The sequence below is a fragment of the Bombina bombina genome, chromosome 5, assembly GCF_027579735.1.
Source record: "Bombina bombina isolate aBomBom1 chromosome 5, aBomBom1.pri, whole genome shotgun sequence".
Classification (NCBI taxonomy): domain Eukaryota; kingdom Metazoa; phylum Chordata; class Amphibia; order Anura; family Bombinatoridae; genus Bombina; species Bombina bombina.
In genome coordinates this window covers 846,976,154-846,996,189 of record NC_069503.1, presented here as the reverse complement: position 1 = coordinate 846,996,189, position 20,036 = coordinate 846,976,154, and the positions used below count along the sequence as shown (strand labels likewise).

Sequence of the window (20,036 nt, the reverse complement as noted above, 5' to 3'; positions counted from 1 at the left end):
CTACACAATGTAAGAATGCCTGTTTTTTTATGTGGTCTGAAGACAATTGAGACCTGTGGAATCTTCCCCTTGGGGGTAGTTCCTTGAATTCCAGAAGATAACCTTGGGAGACTATTTCTAGAGCCCAAGGATCCAGAACATCTCTTGCCCATGCCTGAGCGAAGAGAGAAAGTCTGCCCCCCACCAGATCCGGTCCCGGATCGGGGGCCAACATCTCATGCTGTCTTGGTAGCAGTGGCAGGTTTCTTGGCCTGCTTACCTTTGTTCCAGCCTTGCATGGGCCTCCAGGCTGGCTTGGCTTGAGACGTATTACCCTCTTGCTTAGAGGGTGTAGAGCTTGAGGCTGGTCCGTTTCTACGAAAGGGACCGAAAATTAGGCTTATTTTTAGCCTTGAAAGACCTATCCTGAGGAAGGGCATGGCCCTTTCCCCCAGTGATATCTGAAATAATCTCTTTCAAGTCAGGGCCAAACAGCGTTTTCCCCTTGAAAAGAATATTAAGCAATTTGTTCTTGGATGACGCATCCGCTGACCAAGACTTTAGCCATAGCGCTCCACAATAGCAAACCCTGAATTTTTCGCCGCTAATCTAGCTAATTGCAGGGTAGCGTCTAGAGTAAAAGAATTAGCCAATTTAAGAGCACGAATTCTGTCCATAATCTCCTCATAAGGGGTAACTTTATCTAGCGACTTTTCTAGTTCATCAAACCAAAAAGACGCTGCTGTAGTAACAGGAACAATGCATGAAATTGGCTGTAGAAGGTAACCTTGCTGAACAAACATCTTTTTAAGCAAACCTTCTAACTTTTTATCCATAGGATCTTTGAAAGCACAACTATCTTCTATAGGGATAGTGGTGCGTTTGTTTAAGGTAGAGACCGCCCCCTCGACCTTAGGGACTGTCTGCCATAAGTCCTTTCTGGGGTCGACTATAGGAAACAATTTCTTAAATATAGGGGGAGGGACAAAAGGTATGCCGGGCCTTTCCCATTCTTTGTTTACAATATCCACCACCCGCTTGGGTATAGGAAAAGCTTCGGGGGGCACCGGGACCTCTAGAAACTTGTCCATCTTACATAATTTCTCTGGAACGACCAAATTGTCACAATCATCCAGAGTAGAAAGCACCTCCTTAAGCAGAGCGCGGAGATGTTCCAATTTAAATTTGAATGTAATAACATCAGGTTCAGCTTGTTGAGAAATTTTTCCTGAATCTGAAATTTCTCCCTCAGACAAAACCTCCCTAGCCCCTTCAGACTGGTGTAAGGGCATGTCAGAACCATTATCATCTGCGCCCTCATGCTCTACAGTATCTAAAACAGAGCAGTCGCGCTTTCGCTGATAAGTGGGCATTTTGGCTAAAATGTTTTTAATAGAATTATCCATTACAGCCGTTAATTGTTGCATAGTAAGAATAATAGGCGCACTAGATGTACTAGGGGCCTCTTGTGTGGGCAAGACTGGTGTAGACACATAAGGGGATGATGCAGTACCATGCTTACTCCCCTCACTAGAGGAATCATCTTGGGCATCATTTTCACTATCACATGCATCACATATATTTAAATGAGAAGGAACTTTGGCTTCCTGACATACAGAACATAGTCTATCTGAAGGTACAGACATGTTAAACAGGCATAAACTTGATAACAAAGTACAAAAAACGTTTTAAAATAAAACCGTTACTGTCACTTTAAATTTTAAACTGAACACACTTTATTACTGAATATGCGAAAAAGTATGAAGGAATTGTCCAAAATTCACCAAAATTTCACCACAGTGTCATAAAGCCTTGAAAGTATTGCACACCAAATTTGAAAGATTTAACTCTAAAAATAACGGAACCGGAGCCGTTTTTACATTTAACCCCTATACAGTCCCTGGTATCTGCGTGGCTGAGACCCAACCAAGCCCAGAGGGGAATACGATACCAAATGACGCCTTCAGCACGCTTTTTCAGTGTATCAGAGCTCCTCACACATGCACCTGCATGCTCTGACTCCCAAAAACAACTGTGCATTAGTGGCGCGAAACTGAGGCTCTGCCTAAGACTAGAGAAGGCCCCCAGTGAAAAAGGTGTCCAATACGGTGCCTGCCGTTTTTATTATCAAAATTCCCAGATAAAAACAACTCCTCAGAGTAACAAACCACTAAACAAGCTAATAAAACAAACGTTTTAGCCCAGAAAAATGTCTACCAGTCTTTAAAGCCCTTGTGAAGCCCTTTATAAATTGTTATTAAAATGGCTTACCGGATCCCATAGGGAAAATGACAGCTTCCAGCATTACCAAGTCTTGTTAGAAATGTGTCATACTTCAAGCAGTGAAAGTCTGCACACTGTTCCCCCCAACTGAAGTTACTTCATCTCAACAGTCCTGTGTGGAAACAGCCATCGATTTTAGTAACGGTTGCTAAAATCATCTTCCTCTTACAAACAGAAATCTTCATCTCTTTTCTGTTTCAGAGTAAATAGTACATACCAGCACTATTTCAAAATAACAAACTCTTGATTGAAGCAATAAAACTACATTTAAACACCAAAAAACTCTAAGCCATCTCCGTGGAGATGTTGCCTGTACAACGGCAAAGAGAATGACTGGGGAAGGCGGAGCCTAGGGGGGATCATGTGACCAGCTTTGCTGGGCTCTTTGCCATTTCCTGTTGGGGAAGAGAATATCCCACAAGTAAGGATGACGCCGTGGACCGGACACACCTATGTTGGAGAAAATATATTTGACACCAATTTGTCATTATGTAGAATTTGCATATTATTTTTTCAAGTGTTGCATTTGGAGGTGCTTAGGGCAAAATGTATGCCTGTTGGCGCTCACAATCCTTTAGAAACAAAAACGTATCTAATGGGTTTATTAAAGTCTATGTGGATTTTGTAGATATATTTTTGATACGTTTTTCTAAAGAACTGTGATCAACCCCTGTATTAGAGCATTTTCTTTTGCACGTTTATGTCCCTTTAAGGGAAATTCTAACCCCTTCAATGTTAGAGAGGGCTACAATGATTTGCAAACCATTGCTTTGTAGTATATAAAGGTTTAAATATAATTATAATCCCAAGCATTAAAGGGTCATCAAAGTCAAAATAAAAATGTCCTTGTTCAGACAGAGAATGTGATTTTAAAAAAGACTTTTAAATTTACTTCTGTTACCAAATTTACTTAGTTATTTTTTATATCCTTTGTTGAAAAACATACCCAGGCACAGGAGCAGCAGTGCACTACTTGGAGCTAGCCGCTGATTGGTGGCTTTGCACTTCTCGTCATTGGCTCACCATGGGCCCCATTACATATGCAGCCTCGCCCGCAAAAGCCGGCGACGCCGGTTTTTGCGCGTTTTTGGTATCCTATATACAGCGCCGCATATAAATGCGGCACATATATTTCACCGGTCCCCCGCAATTTTTACTCCCATAAGCCAACCAGGGTACCGCATCGTAAATCGGTATCCAATATCCAGTGCAAGGCCTTACGTGGCGAAAATGGAGAAATCTTACTCCATTTTTACCTCGCCATAAAAGGCAGCCATAGCAGGCCTTGCGCCGAGTATGGGAGCACCGTAACTCCCGAAAATGCCTTGAAAAATAAACACCTAACGCATGCGCAATGTCTATCTACCTGTCAACCGCAATCCCCCACCACAATAACTAATAATCTGTATTAACCCCTAAACTGCCATAGCCCACACCGCAATTAACCTATTCTAGTATTAACCCCTAAACCGCCATAGCCCACATAGCCTATTAAATGTATTAACCCCTAATCTGCCGTCGCCAACACTATAATAAAGTTATTAACCCCTAAACCTAAGTCTAACCCTAACACCCCCCTAACAAATATTATTTAAATAAATCTAAATAATATTACTATTATTAACTTAAGTATTCCCATTTAAAACTAAATACTTACCTATAAAATAAACCCTAAGTTAGCTACAATATAATTAATAATTACATTGTAGCTATTTTAGGATTTATTTTTATTTTACAGGCAACTTTGTATTTATTTTAACTAGGTATAATAGCTATTAAATAGTTAATAACTATTTAATAACTACCTAGTTAAAATAATTACAAATTTACCTGTAAAATAAAACCTAACCTAAGTTACAATTACACCAAACACTACACTATCATTAAATTAGTTAAATAAATTAACTACAATTACCTAAAATTAAATAAAATAAACTATAGTACAAAAACCCCCACTAAATTACAGAAAATAAAAAAAATTACAAGAAGTTTAAACTAATTACACCTAATCTAAGCCCCCTAAAAAATAAAAAAGCCCCCCAAAATAATAAAATGCCCTACCCTATACTAAATTACAAATAGCCCTTAAAAGGGCTTTTTGCGGGGCATTGCCCTAAAGTAATCAGCTCTTTTACCTGTAAAAAAGAAATACACCCCCCCAACATTAAAACCCACCACCCACACCCAACCTTACTCTAAAACCCACCCAATCCCCCCTTAAAAAACACTTGTTCCACCTCAATTATATACCCCTCCAACTAGAAACTAGTAAGTCTTTAGAGCACTGGAGTAGACAGGGTCATCTTTCCTGGGTAGGACGCATAAATGCAATAAAAATTAACCTCCTCCCTAAGTACCTATACCTGTTCCAGGTCCTTCCGTTGGACCTTCCCACAAAGTATTTATTAAAACAACAAAAAATGTTAGATTTATTTATTTGGGATCAAAAGAGACCCAGAGTAGCTAGGAATACTATATTTTTAAATAAAGAGGACGGAGGTCTAGGATCCCCGAATTTAATGAATTACTATAAATCGGTCCACATTGCTCGCGTAGTTGCTTGGAAGCATTCTTTACCGGGGAAACCCTGGATACAGATAGAAACCTTCTTAGCGGGTGGCCTGAACCTGGGCGACCAATGTTGGATACCACATAAAAACAGACCAATTCAGATCTGGGAAAATTATTATATTGCTGCCACACTTAAGACATGGGACAAAACCCTAATTGAAGATAAACAGATTTCGACACAGATTTTACCTCTCTCCCCTTTGCTCGATAATCCTCTGCTGTTACAATCTCATACCTTTCCCCAACCTCAGGTTGAGGGTACTCCCACTAATATCCCAGCACACATGGTACTACAAAACGGGCTTATAAAGCCCCAAGCTGAAATACATCTGCTATTAGGGGGCCCTTTCCACTTATGGTTCCCATATTTTCAAATCAGACATGCCATTCTTACCAGTGCCCATAAGTCTGATCTTACAAGACCCCTAAACTCTCCTCGAAAACCTGAGTATGTCAACTTCAATATCCAAATCTCATCTATCTATCATATACAAGCTACTTAGAGGAACCTTCCCTAACAAGAAGTCTACATTTATCACAAAATGGGAAAAAGAGCTAAATATGGACATCACCGACACTCATTGGCGTCACATTTTCTCAGAAACTAAACAATCATCTCTATCATTAGTGTTGGTTGAAATAAACTATAAGCTACTTTCGAGGTGGTATCTAACCCCCCACCACCTGCAAAGCATTTTCCCCAATACCTCTTCACTATGTTGGAGACATTGTGGGGGGGTGGGTACTCTCTCACACATTTGGTGGACTTGTCCCCTCCTTTGCACTTACTGGGACATTATAAATAAACACGTGGAACGTGTACTGGGAAGGTCCATTATATTTACCCAAGTTTGGTGTTACTGAGCGATACCCCTAAAATAACATGCATATATCGAAAGAAACTGCTTCATTGCATGCTTAGCTGTGCCAGACTTTTGATTCCTAGATTTTGGGAAAAAAAATGTACCTCCTACATATAGCATGTGGATAAAAGAAGTGAGTCATGTACTTGAGTTAGATAAAATATATTATGTGTATAAAGGAAAGATGTTATTGCAGATATTATATTTCTTTGGGAACAAGCAAACTAACTGTATTTTAACTGCAGAGAGCGCTGCCACTGATGCACTGATGTTATTGAGATACTAACTTGATATAGTCCTCCTGAGCTAGCGTGTAATTGTATCAGTGATAGGTTTAGTGACAGAAGGAACCCTTGAACTGAACGGATTTGAACTGGACTACATAGCTTCCATATGACTAGTTCTAATAACATATGATTGTATATGGCAGTACCTGATTTGGTTTGGGGTGTCTTAGCTGGATGTAATTGTGATTTTGAGCTTTAACTTCTATAATATTTGTACCTGTGGTTATTATTGTACACTTGTGTTTTTGCATTTGTTGTACACTTGTTCTGAAAAATAACAATAAAAAAAAATATTTGATGGAATAAAAAAAAACTAACACTACCCCATTGAAGATCACCCTACCTTGAGCCGTCTTCACCCAGCCGGGCAGAAGTCTTCATCCGATCCGGGCACAAGTGGTCCTCCAGCCGGGCAGAAGTCTTCATCCAAGCGGCATCTTCTATCTTCTTCCATCCGACGAGGAGCGGGTCCATCTTGAAGACATCCGATGCGGAGCATCCTTCCTGGCCGACGGACTAACGACGAATGAAGGTTCCTTTAAATGACGTCTTCCAAGATGGCGTCCCTTGAATTCCTATTGGCTGATAGGATTCTATCAGCCATTCGGAATTAAGGTAGGAAATATCCAATGATTGGCTGATCCAATCAGCCAATAGAATTGAGCTCACATTCTATTAGCTGATTGGAACAGCCAATAGAATGCAAGGTCAATCCGATTGGCTGATTGCATCAGCCAATAGGATTTTTCCTACCTTAATTCCGATTGGCTGATAGAATCCTATCAGCCAATCAGAATTCAAGGGACGCCATCTTGGAAGACCTCATTTAAAGGAACCTCATTTGTCTTTAGTCCGTCGTCCAGGAAGGATGCTCGCGTTGGATGTCTTCAAGATGGAGCCGTCCTCGTCGGATGGAAGAAGATAGAAGATGCCTCATGGATGAAGACTTCTGCCCAGATCGGATGAAGACTTGTGCCCGGCTGGAGGACCACTTGTGCCCATATCGGATGAAGACTTCTGCCCGGCTGGGTGAAGACTGCTCAAGGTAGGGTGATCTTCAATGGGGTTGTGTTAGGTTTTTTTAAGGGGGGATTGGGTGGGTTTTAGAGTAAGGTTGGGTGTGGGTGGTGGGTTTTAATGTTGGGGGGGTGTATTTCTTTTTTTACAGGTAAAAGAGCTGATTACTTTGGGGCAATGCACCGCAAAAAGCCCTTCTAAGGGCTATTTGTAATTTAGTATAGGGTAGGGCATTTTATTATTTTGGGGGGCTTTTTTATTTTATTAGGAGGCTTAGATTAGGTGTAATTAGTTTAAACTTCCTGTAATTTTTTTTTATTTTCTGTAATTTAGTGTTTTTTGTACTATAGTTTATTTTATGTAATTGTATTTAATTTTAGGTGCAATTGTAACTTAGGCTAGGTTTTATTTTACAGGTAAATTTGTAATTATTTAACCTAGTTAGCTATTAAATAGTTATTAACTATTTAATAGTTATTGTACCTAGTTAAAATAAATACAAAGTTGCCTGTAAAATAAAAATAAATCCTAAAATAGCTACAATGTAATTATTAATTATATTGCAGCTATCTTAGTGTTTATTTTATAGGTATTTAGTTTTAAATAGGAATAATTTAGTTAATAATAGTAATATTATTTAGATTTATTTAAATAATATTTAAGTTAGGGGGGTGTTAGGGTTAGACTTAGGTTTAGGGGTTAATAAATTTATTATAGTGGCAGCGACGTTGGCGGTGGCAGATTAGGGGTTAAAACATTTAATAGCCTATGTGGGCTATGGCGGTTTAGGGGTTAATACTTAAATAGATTAATTGCGTTGTGGGCTATGGCAGTTTAGGGGTTAATAATTAGGCTTATTGCGTTGTGGGGGGTTGTCGGTCTAGGGGTGAATACATTTATTATTAGTAGTGAGAGGGGGGGATTGCGGATATAGCGGTTTTACGTTTCGGGCTATTTTTGGGAGGCAGGTTAGACTGTTACGGGAGATTTGATATTTACTTTACTTTTCTTAGGCACCGGCAGTTTCTAAAGTGACGTAAGTCAATAGCGACTCCAGAAATTTGTAGTTACGCTCATTTCTGGACATCGCTAGTTTATCAGACTTACAGCACTTTAGGAACTGCCGGCAGGGTATATGTAATACCCCGATGTGCGAGGTGAAATTATGGGCGAAGCAGGTTTACATGCTTGCGCCGAAACCTGCACCGTATATAGGATCGTGCTCCATATGTTTTCTGTCCAAGTGGTGTGCTGCTGCTCTGGAGGGGTTAAACACAGAGTTATATACAAGGAACAGTTCAAAAATGAAATTAGAGCATTTTACACTACTGTAGGTGAACACCATTTGGTTTAGCAGTTTATGTTATCACAGCTCGTGAGTCAATAAGCAAATAAAATACACACCCACTCATTAAACTCACACGCAGGGTGCAACATGACATCATTTTCTTGTCAGATCCTGCATCTCAGTATTACAATAAGTTAAATCCCTGAATAGTAAAGATATACTGTACATACATTTCCTTAAAGGAACAGTAAAGTCATGCAGTATATACATATACACACACAATTAGCACACCTTATTGGGTTTCGCAATTAGCCTCCAAAATAATACACTGATATATTTTATAGAATTAGGTTAGTTGTGTAAATGTTAGTCCATAAAGCAATCTGCACCACCATGTTGTAACCTAGGCTACCTTCTCTGCTGGGGCCACTTATGGACAGTTATAATTGGCTCACTAGCGTAGGCAACTAACAACTTTCTTGAATATAGCCGTGCTAAGTTTGGAGCCTGCACTTCCACTTTAAACAGACCTTGGAAAGTGTATTATTTTCAAATTCAATTTCAGGAAAGGGGAATATAATAAATAACGAAAGTATATTGCAACATTTTTTGCTACATGTATCAAACATTTTATATAAAAATCAGTTTCATGTCCCTTTATACATTGGGGTCAATCTCAATCATTTAGAAAAACTCTGCAGAAAATCACAATCAAAGTACATCGGGATTTGTGTATATAAATCATTTGATGTTTTTTTGTTTTTGTTTTTAAGGATTGTGATCGACCCCATAGTTAGTTAGGGTTAGTAATGCAGTAATGCACAAATCATGTATTCTAAGTAAAGCATATTATGTTTGCATTACCATGCCCCTTTAAGAATATTGCACAATGATATAATTTAATTACTGTTTGATCAAATAGAACAAGAATTTATCAAAAACTGCCGGGGATAGATTTTTCGTTAATTCTCTGTGTTTTTCGTGATCTAAATACCAATTTTTACGTCTAATATCTTTGGTTTTTGAGATATAGGTATCATCACAAATCACCCCCCTTAAGTGGATTTTCGGGAAATATTAAAAAACGTGTTTCTTTATTTTTAAAGGAGAATGTAAATACCAATTTTCACGTCTGTCACATCTTTGGTTTTTGATATATAGGTATCCTCATAAATAAGCCCCCCCTTAAGTGAATTTGAGGGAAATGTTAAAACAGGTATTTCTTTATTTTTCAAGGAGAATCTAAATACCAATTTTAACGTCTGTAACATCGTCAGTTTTTGAGATATGGGTCTCCTCATAAAAAAGTTCACCCCGCTTTTTCACCCCCTTAGGGAAGTAATTTCCAAAAATCCTTCCTTAGTGGGTGCCTACATCATAAAAACAATGTACCTTCCAAATTTCATGTTCCTAGGTTAAACGGTTTGAGCTGGGCGTCGATGAGTCAGTCAGTCATTCATTCAGTCAGGACTTCTTTAGATAGATAGATAGATAGATAGATAGATAGATAGATAGATAGATAGATAGATAGATATCACTCCATAAAAATTTGATACACTCCGCAAAAAAGAAGACACCAGGACTTTACTTTCTTCTCTTTTGCGGAGAGTATATGTATATATATTTTATTTATTTATATTATAGATGCCTAGCATTATCATATAGTGCACAGTGTTGTGTTTATTACTATATAGTGACACTTGTCCAAAATAATGTGAGATATACTGGTCAAAACCTGCCAGTACTCCACTACAAGTTCATGTGATCTACCGTGGGGCTTGAAAAATGTATACTCATGGAAAATTTATCAACATTCAGCATCTGAGAACTTGCAAGAGTGAGTCTGCAGCCACAACTTTAAAAAACAATCGTTGCTTCTTTTCCTATATGGCAGAAATAAACCACTTCAAACTCATTGTTAAGGGTAATTGACAGGCCCTGCTCTCAAGCAATTGATTGCCCAAAGGCAGGGCACAGGATTGAACAACAGATCTCTTCTGCAGTCTTAAATGTTGCCAAGTGGTGATTGCAGGTTGACAGGTTTCCTCTTTGATTACTTTTCTGCCTTAAAGGGACACTGAACCCAATTTTTTTCTTTTGTGATTCAGATAGAGCATGAAATTTTAAGCACATTTCTAATTTACTCCTATTACTAAATTTTCTTCATTCTCTTGGTATCTTTATTTGAAATGCAAGAATGTAAGTTTAGATGCCGGCCCATTTTTGGTGAACAACCTGGGTTGTTCTTGCCGATTGGTGGATAAATTAATCCACCAATTAAAAACTGCTGTCCAGAATTCCGAACCAGAAAAAAAAAAGCTTAGATGCCTTCTTTTTCAAATAAAGATAGCAAAAGAACGAAGAAAAGTTGAAAATAGGAGTAAATTAGAAAGTTGCTTAAAATTGCATGCTCTATCTGAATCACGAAAGAAAAAATTTGGATTCTGTATCCCTTTAAGCTTGATACATTTTCCTGTTAGACATGCTATTATCAGTTTAAGTATAAAGGTAAAAAAGGTCATCTTGTGTTTTATATATTGTCAACACTGTTTGATTCAAATTTACTTCAGTTTATGGTTATCCTATGTTCAAGAGCATACCTAGATAGTAGCAGCAATGCACTACTGGGAATTAGCTAGTGATTGGTGGCACACCTATATGCCTCTTGTCTTTGTCTCAAAAAGTGCAATCAGCTAGCTGCCAGTAGTGTATTGCTGCTGTAGAGCTTTAACTATATGTTTAATCATTTTGCAGTGGTGAAAACATAGATCTGTGCAAGCAATAATGCAATACTAAAATGTTCTAACACATTTTATGTCGATTTAATAATTTCCTATATATTGCACAGTAAAGATAGGTTGTATTGAGCAACCAAGTGTACAGAACACAGAATCAAAGAGATCAAGGAGAGTATCATGTGATCACTCTGGAGGGCAGCTGTCTAGCTTTTATCTTTTTCCCCCACTAAAAGTACTTCACAATAATAACAAAACATTTGCATTATATCTAATACATGAAATACTCAAAGAATGTCAACTTGCACACAAAAGAATATATTTTATCAAGAGATAAAGGTCAAATAGCATTTTTTTTTAAATCCTTTTTCATCTCTTGTACATTTAATAGAACATTGTATTTCAATATCCTCTTTGTTATCATCCTGTTTCAGCTATATCTAAAAGCCCACACAGCTTATACGTCACATTGAATTTAAGGCAAGAATGAAACTACACTCTCAAACAGGAAACACAAATTCAAGCAAGGCAAAAGCAAAACTGGTTTCTCAAGGTGATGTTTATGTAAGCAACATTCTGTCAAGAGAAAATTGCACATGGGCAGACAGACAGACCAGAGCAATGATTTCATAATATATATTCAGTAGGAAAAACAATATATTTGGAGTATCTGGGAATAAAAACATATATGGGCTATATTTACAAACAAACCTATATGATAACAATGAAAATATATCATAAATATTAAAGGGCCAGTAAACCTAGGAAATAATGTTATATAATTCTGCACATAGTGCAGAATTATATAACATTAGCTTAGCTCCAGATTTCTAAAGTGAATAGTTAAATAGATATAACGCAAAGAAAACAGAACACTGCTCCTGGCTCTACTGATCGGGTCTGTTTTCTTCTGCTAAGCGCATCACGTGAATAGACAGCGTGCCCGATTGCGCTATTAAAATCAATGTAGCTCGCTCCCGCTATGGTCTGGTAGCGGGAGTGAGCTACATTGATTTTAATAGCACGATTGGGTTGGCTGTGATTAGACAGTGTGCCCAGATGCACTTAGGAAAAGAAAACAGACCCGCTCAGTAGAGCCAAGAGCGGTGTTCTGATTTCTTTGCGTTATATCTATTTAACTATTCACTTTAGAGATCTGGAGCTAAGCTAATGTTATATAATTCTGCACTATGTGCAGAATTATATAACATTATTTCCTAGGTTTACTGGCCCTTTAGTCAGCTATATTATACTATAAAATGTAGCATAACCAAATAAATATGAGATCATCCAATAGGTAATAGTTATTAACAATTGGGAACAACCAATATCTATATTAACAACATACAGACTAAAATGCACGATATGCAGATGGCATACCGTGATAGCCAAATTCCTAACACATGGGGGCCACAGATAAAAACCTTTAAAAGCCTTAAGGGCTGCATATAAATGTATGGTTATTAAACAAACAAATATAAATTAGAGTTATATAATAGATTTAGGTAAGGTTACAGGGTACTTTCTGTCTGCTGTTCTTCCCTTTAGAGGGCACTTCTGAGTTGTGGTAACATTTTTAGATATGTTTTTTCCTACGACCACAAAAACGATGGCACTCATTGCTAGTTCTGCATGTAGCCCTCAGGTTGCCAGTTGGGCATCCCTTATACACCAGATAAATAAACATTTTATAAGAGGGTTTGTTAGATCCCATTAGCAATGGAGTTTGACGTTTTGAATTCTTCTACATAAACTTCTATATAAAATCATTTGGCTTCTATAAAAAGTATGGCTTTCCCTTTATTGAATGCACCATCTGATTAACATTTGAAGGATGATTATTGCACCTAACAATAAAATCAAACTGGAATCAATATGAAAATGTAATATTAAAATGTTAACGTATTCTATAGATTTACTCAAATTCAGAACAAATGTCAAGGGGATCATTTGTTCTACTATAGATATATCAAAAGTCCGACATTTACTCATGTTTGTGTGTCAAAAAAGGGAGGTTGGTCCAATCCTTTAATTCCTCTCTACTAGTTTTGCATCCTATTGGTTTAGAAAAGCAAACGTTTATTTCAATGCATAACTTAAAGGGACAGTCTACTTGATATTTTTTTTATTGTTTAAAAAGATAGATAACGCCTTTACTACCCATTCCCCAGCTTTGCACAACCAACATTGTTATATTAATATACTTTATAACCTCTAAATCTCTGCCTGTTTGTAATTCTCCTGCAGGCTGCCACTTATTTTAATGCATTTTATTAACTTTTCACAGCAAGATAGTGCTATTTCATGTGTGCCATATAGATAACATTGTGCCGATTCCCTTGGAGTTATGCAGAAAGCAGCACTAATTGGCTAAAATGCAAGTTTGTAAAAAGGGGGCAGTCTGCAGAGACGTTAATGCAAGGTAATCACAGAGGTAATAAGTATATTAATATAACAGTGTGGGTAATGGAAAATTGGGGAATGAGTAATAAAGGGATTATCTATCTTTTTAAACAATAAACATTTTCAAGTTGACTGTCCATTTAAAAAGTATAAAGTAATTGACAATGTGTTTTAAAGGGACAATGGCAAGTCTAAAAAAAAATACATTATAATTGTAGACTTAAAGGGGCATTATAAAAGATGACTTGCTCTAATCCATTAGAGCATGTAATTTTAACACTATCGACCCTAGACAACTGTTTGTTTAACACAGCGAAAGGGTTAAACACAGAAAGAAAACAAAAACACAGGACTCGCAGAGCATTGCTGGCCCGAGCTGATCCAATCAGCAGTGCTACTTCCACATCTGAGTCATGCAACAAGCACTGCTAATTGGATCTGCTGCATTTTCCACTAGGGACCCCCTTTGCAGGGGTTAAACACACAGTAGTCTAGGGTCAATAGTCTTAATATTAGACGATCTAATGGATTACAGGCATGCCCCTTTTTTGTTTTTACTATAATTGCCCTTTAAAAATACATATTTCTTGTTATTAGGTTATACAAAACCAGTCTAAAGTATTGGCAATTAATGAGCTTTTGGCAGATGTAAAACCAGAGCACGACACTGTTAAGAGTGATTACGTCACCCCCAAAGATAGCTCTACTAGGTGGGAGAGATGTCAGAGCTAACAGCCAACACGACAATGCATCGCAATTTTGTTCATTTTTTTTTTTTTTATGTCAAGCCCATTAGCTGTATTTTAATGAATTTATTAGGAATATGAGTCAGTCCATACATTTACATAATGATGAATCAGATGAAGATCTGTGAATTGTCTGCAGATAACTAGAAGTTGCTTTACAACATGTTTCTAGAGATATAAGAAAACAATCATCTATATCTCCAATAAATAAAATATACTTCAGATGCACTGCAAAACAATAACAAGAGACAATGGTCACATCATGTAACTGAACACAGTCCATGCAACAGGGGTTAATGAGATTACATTATATATGAAGTTTAGTGCCAAACTTTTAGGATTTAAAGGGATACTAAACCAACGTTTTTCTTACATAATTCAGATAGAGAATGCAATTTTAAGCAACTTTCTAATTTACTCCTATTATCAGTTTTTCTTATTTCTCTTGGTATCTTTATTTGGAAAACAAGAATGTAAGCTTAGGAGCCGGACAATTTTTGGTTCAGAACCTGGGTGTGTTTGCTGATTTGTGGCTAAATGTAGCCACCAATCAGCAAGCACTATCCAGGGTGCTGAATCAAAAATAGTCAGACTTCTTAGCTTAGATTCCTGCTTTTTCAAATAAAGATAGCAAGAGAACGAAGAAAATTTGATAATAGGAGTAAATTAGAAAGTTGCTTAAAATTATATGCTCTATCTAAAACAATTCGGGTTTAAGCTGAAAACTGTACATCCCAGAATGTCACATATAGTTGACATCAATGCTTAAAAAGGGACATGAAACCCAACATTTTTCTTTCATGATTCAGATGGAGTGTACCATTTTAAACAACTTTCCAATGTATTTATATTATCACCTTTGCTTCATTCTCTTGGTATTCTTTGTTGAAGGAACATCAATACACTACTGGGGACTAGATGAACACATCAGGATAACCAATCAGGAGCTAGCTCCCAGCACTTAATGTCTGCTCCTGAACCTACAACATGAAGCCAATTGGATAACATGGAAAGTTGTTTAAAATTGTTTGCTCTAAGTGAATCACGAAGGTTTAATTTATACAAATCTATGTGATATGGCACACAACGCTTGCAGGTATCTTGCATGTAACCAAGCTTATACTGTTTTTATTTTTTAATAATTTAAAAGGGAGACTGAACTCAATTTTTTTCTTTCGCGATTCAGATAGAGCATGAAATTTTAAGCAACTTTCTAATTTACTCCTATTATCAAATTTTCTTCATTATCTTGGTATCTTTATTTGAAATGCAAGAATGTAAGTTTAGATGCCGGCCCATTTTTGGTGAACAACCTGGGTTGTTCTTGCTGATTGGTGGATAAATTCATCCACCAATAAAAAAGTGCTGTCCAGAGTCTGAACCAAAAAAAAAAGTTAGATGCCTTCTTTTTCAAATAAAGATAGCAAGAGAACGAAGAAAAATTGATAATAGGAGTAAATTAGAAAGTTGCTTAAAATTGCATGCTCTATTTGAATCGGGAAAGAAAATGTTGGGTTCAGTGTCCCTTTAACCCCTTAATGACCACAATGTACCCTGTATGTCACTGGTCGTTAAGGGTTTTTTCAGAACATAATAGCACAAGTCTAGCAAGAAGACGCTATTAATACCCTCCCTCCAGCAGGCTTTGTGGAATAGAGCAGTCTCAACGCTGGTGGCAAGACCGCGCTATAAAACAATCAAGTCCCAAAAAAAGGCCGGTGACATACAGGGTACGTCGCTGGTCCTTAAGGGGTTAAGTAACACAAAAGTCTCAGCTTCAATGACTAGCTTGGGATTTTAGATATAAAATAACTTCTTTTTTTTCTCAGTATAGTTGCTTATAGAATAAAAATGTCCACTTATATTGATACAATGATTTATCAACTTCACACATCCCATGTACCTAAAGCTTGCCAGCCAATCATATACCAGATACATGTGTTAAGCCTGTATCATGGCTGCAGAATCATATTACAGGGTTCTGCATTTTCATTGGAGGAATCTGCTTTAAAGGAATATAAAAGTAGCCATTAGAACAGCATTTCCATTAGAAATATATTTCCTTTGCTAAATATATTCTGTTAAATGTATCACTACTAAAGTGATACAGCATGCATACAAACATATCTGCCAACCTCGCAACGTCACGTGTGGTAGGGCAACACTCAGTGACGTATGGTGCAACTCGCAGGGACATCTGAGAATGTGAATGCACTTAATAGTTGTATGCAGGTTAGTGTGAGATAAGAGAACAGAGAGAGATATTAATTATTTAATAAACATTCTAAAACAGTGCATATCCCTGATGCATGTTACTGCATTAAAAACACAACCTTACTGTCCACCATGTGATTAATATTATAGCAATGTTAATTTAATTTTAAGTTTACAAAGGGCCATTGTTTGAAAGGAACTATATGGATGACAGTTTTTTTATTGCTTTTTGTGGGTGATTTATAATTAGGCAATGAACTAGGAATGCTAATGGAAGCTAACAAACGCCTTTTTATAGGTCAAAATTAAATAAAGTATACTAAATGCTGCTGGATACTTCAGGGTAAACAAAATAGTAAAGAAGGCAGAGCAATTAACTCAGAAGCGAATGGAAATATTGCCACACACATCCATGCTGGAAGTCAATAAATGCATCCTCAGGGGGTACCTATAACACGGCTCTGAGGCGTAGTTGTTATGGGGTGGAGAAGCTTGCAAATAAAGAGTTTACCACCACCCCACCCAAGCAAACCGGGACAACAAGAGAGACAAAAGGAACAGGAACCAACCCCATTCTAATACTGTAATTACGATTTAAGATTGGCACTGTAGCTGAATGATCCAGAGTGGCACAGTGATTACAGGGCACAGCGAGCGCACCACTTTTCCTTGCAGGATTCAGCCTGATTCAATGATTACACGATGCTCACTATAATAATGCTGAATGGTAGTAGACTGACACTTTGCAATTTTCCAAGCACTGCATAATACATACGGGTTAAATGCCATTACCTGTATTTCCTGAACAGCTGGTCAGATTCCTTAAATCCATTATTTAAAAGCATATTGATCCCCACCAAAGCCAATTCGGCATCCTCCATTGGGTCTAACCGATCTGATTCCACCTGTCCTGGGGTCTGCTGCTCGGCCATTGTGTGCAGATAGCCTCTGACTGTGCAGGACAGATATATGTATAGAACAGCACTGTGAGCCCCAGTACCAGCTGATGATGATTATAATGTATTAGAGACAGACTCTAGGAGGAGCCTCCTGCTGTCTTTGTTACTGTCCCTGACCTGTCAAGATCCAGCAAGGCTCTGACACCCTGACAAGGAAAGCATAGCCTGTGTGTGTAACTCCTGGGGAGGGGGAGGGACAGGAAGAGGAGGGATCAAACGCTACACTTGATATTTTCTTTATCTTTTCTGGTCTGTCACTTGTGCGTTTACTGTAAGGCTGCAGTCAGTGGTATTATAGGCAGGCTTGGCATCCTGTGTAACTGCAGCAGTTGTAGATTCTGTATCCTCATCAGATCATCCTGTATCATTGCACTCACCTTCAAACCACTCCCCTGCATCTTTCTTCATTTAAGATGGATTAATAGGAAAGCTGTAATGACTCGTAGCAAAATGAAATAGTAATCGGGAAAGAAAAATCAATCTATATCATAGAATGAAAAGAACAGCAACATATTTTTGAATTGATATATAAGCATACGATAAGGATGTTGGTTTTTTATTCAAACTGTTTCTTATTCGTGGTAATTTGGTTTCTTATTCATGAAAGTTGGTTTCAAACATTTTTTGTCAGACTACTTTAAATTGACTTTAAAATAAAAATATAGGTTTTATTTAAATGACAATATGATTCATATAATGTAGTTACACAGAGTTTGTTAAGATTTATATAATTAAAGTTCAGATACCTTCTTTTAGATTTATGGAACACTTTTTTTCACATCTTTTAGCAAAACTAAATATTTTTAACAAAAAGAAAATGCAGTCTAGAAGATATCCCTACCAACATATTTGTGTATATATATATATATATATATATATATATATATATATATATATATATATATATATATATATATATATACATACAGCTCTAGAAAAAAATAAGAGACCACTGCAAAATTATCAGTTATTTATAGGTATTGTTGTTTTATTCTATAACTACTGACAACATTTCTTCCATATTATACCTAAAAATATTGTAATTTAGAGCATTTTTTGCAGAAAATGACAACTTGTGACTATCAATCTTTCAAATGACAACTTGTGACTATCAATCTTTCAAATGACAACTTGTGACTATCCATCTTCCTATTGATTACATTCCAATGGGGTTCAGGTCTGGAGATTAAGCTGGCCATGACAGGGTTTTGATCTGGGGGTCCTTCATCCACACCTTGACTGACCTGGCTGTGTGGCATGGAGCATTGCCCTGCTGGGAAAAAACAATCTTTAGAGTTGGGGAACATTGCCAGAACAGAATAAAGCAAGATGTCATACAACTTCCAGAGTTGCTTTAGTATTAAAGGGACATTTTTTTTTCTTTCATGATTCAGATAGAGCATGCAATTTTAAGCCACTTTTTAATTTACTCCTATTATACATTTCTTCATTCTCTTGCTATCTTTATTTGAAAAGCAAGAATGTAAGCTTATGAGACCGCCCATTCTTGGTTTAGCACCTGGGTTGCACCAATCAGCAAGCACTATCAAGGTTGCGGAACCAAATATGGTCTGGCTCCTTAGCTTAGCTTCCTGCTTTTTCAAATAAAGATACCAAGAAAATGAAGAAAAATTGATGATAGAAGCAAATGAGAAAGTTGCTTAAAATTGCATGCTCTATCTGAATCATGAAATAAAAAATTGGGTTTAGTATCTCTATACGTTAATAGACTAGATAAACAGGAAGTCAAATTTGTCATGCTCAGAACTGACAGAATGAAACAAGTTTAAAAAAATGTTCCACTTATTACACTGTGAGCTTGGGCTACAGTGAGAAATTCTAAGTGCTAATTTTGCTAGAAAACAAGTAAGTTGTTTGCTTATTTTGCACAATCTGTTTCTTTTTATGTTTACTTTAACATATTTGTTTTTACCAAAGGAGCACTGTTTAATATCCCTTTAAAACAAAGTGGTGCTCTCCATGGTCCTAGAGCACAGTTACAGCTCATAGTAAGCCTCAAACCTCTAAGGAGGTGTATAATACAGGCATAAAACTCTTTATCTAAACTGTTTGGGACCAGAAAAGGTTTGGATTTAGGAATAGCTTGGTTTTCAGAATAGCTGTGTATTTACATCTGTAAAATGGGAAAGCTTGGGGAGGACCAAGTGTAAACAACATCTTATGCCATTGAGGCAATATTTACATGACGCAGGTTATACACACAACGTACGGGTCATTTTATATAATTTTGAATACTTTTGTATACACAGTACTATGAAAAAGAAAGTACAATACTGTAATCAGAGTGGTTATAGTTGTGTTTTTCATAAACATAGGGTAGCATTTGTATTTCAGGACACAAAAACCAAACCAAAGATTCCGGCAGAGAAGATTGTAACTTACAGGCGTGAATTTTGGTCATTTTTAATAAAAAAAATTTTTTTTTAAAAAAATATTAATGAAACTGTCTGGATTTTGGAATTATTTCAGATTGTGAAATTCCAGATTTGGGGATTTGTACCTGTACCACTCAAACCTAGCTCAAATAATGCTGTTTACCTTTCAAGTGACAACTAGGAGAATGCAATGGCAAAATATATAACACTTCCAATTTTTTTTTTTATTAATTACTGTATACATCTATATTCAAGACAATCTACAGTAAACACCTTGATATTTTAATATAAAATA

The 20,036-nt window shown here is 36.9% G+C and overlaps 1 protein-coding gene across 1 annotated transcript in view; it reads right to left on the bottom strand.

Annotated features, from left to right (window-relative positions):
* The window catches only part of TTC39C (tetratricopeptide repeat domain 39C), a 317,517-nt gene extending 299,995 nt beyond the window's left edge, over nucleotides 1-17,522 (bottom strand). The window contains exon 1 of the mRNA XM_053714981.1: nucleotides 17,179-17,522. Within this exon, the coding sequence (XP_053570956.1) occupies nucleotides 17,179-17,318 (140 nt within the window). The 5' untranslated portion in view covers nucleotides 17,319-17,522. The remainder of the gene's footprint in view (nucleotides 1-17,178) is intronic.
* Nucleotides 17,523-20,036: the final 2,514 nt, after the last annotated feature.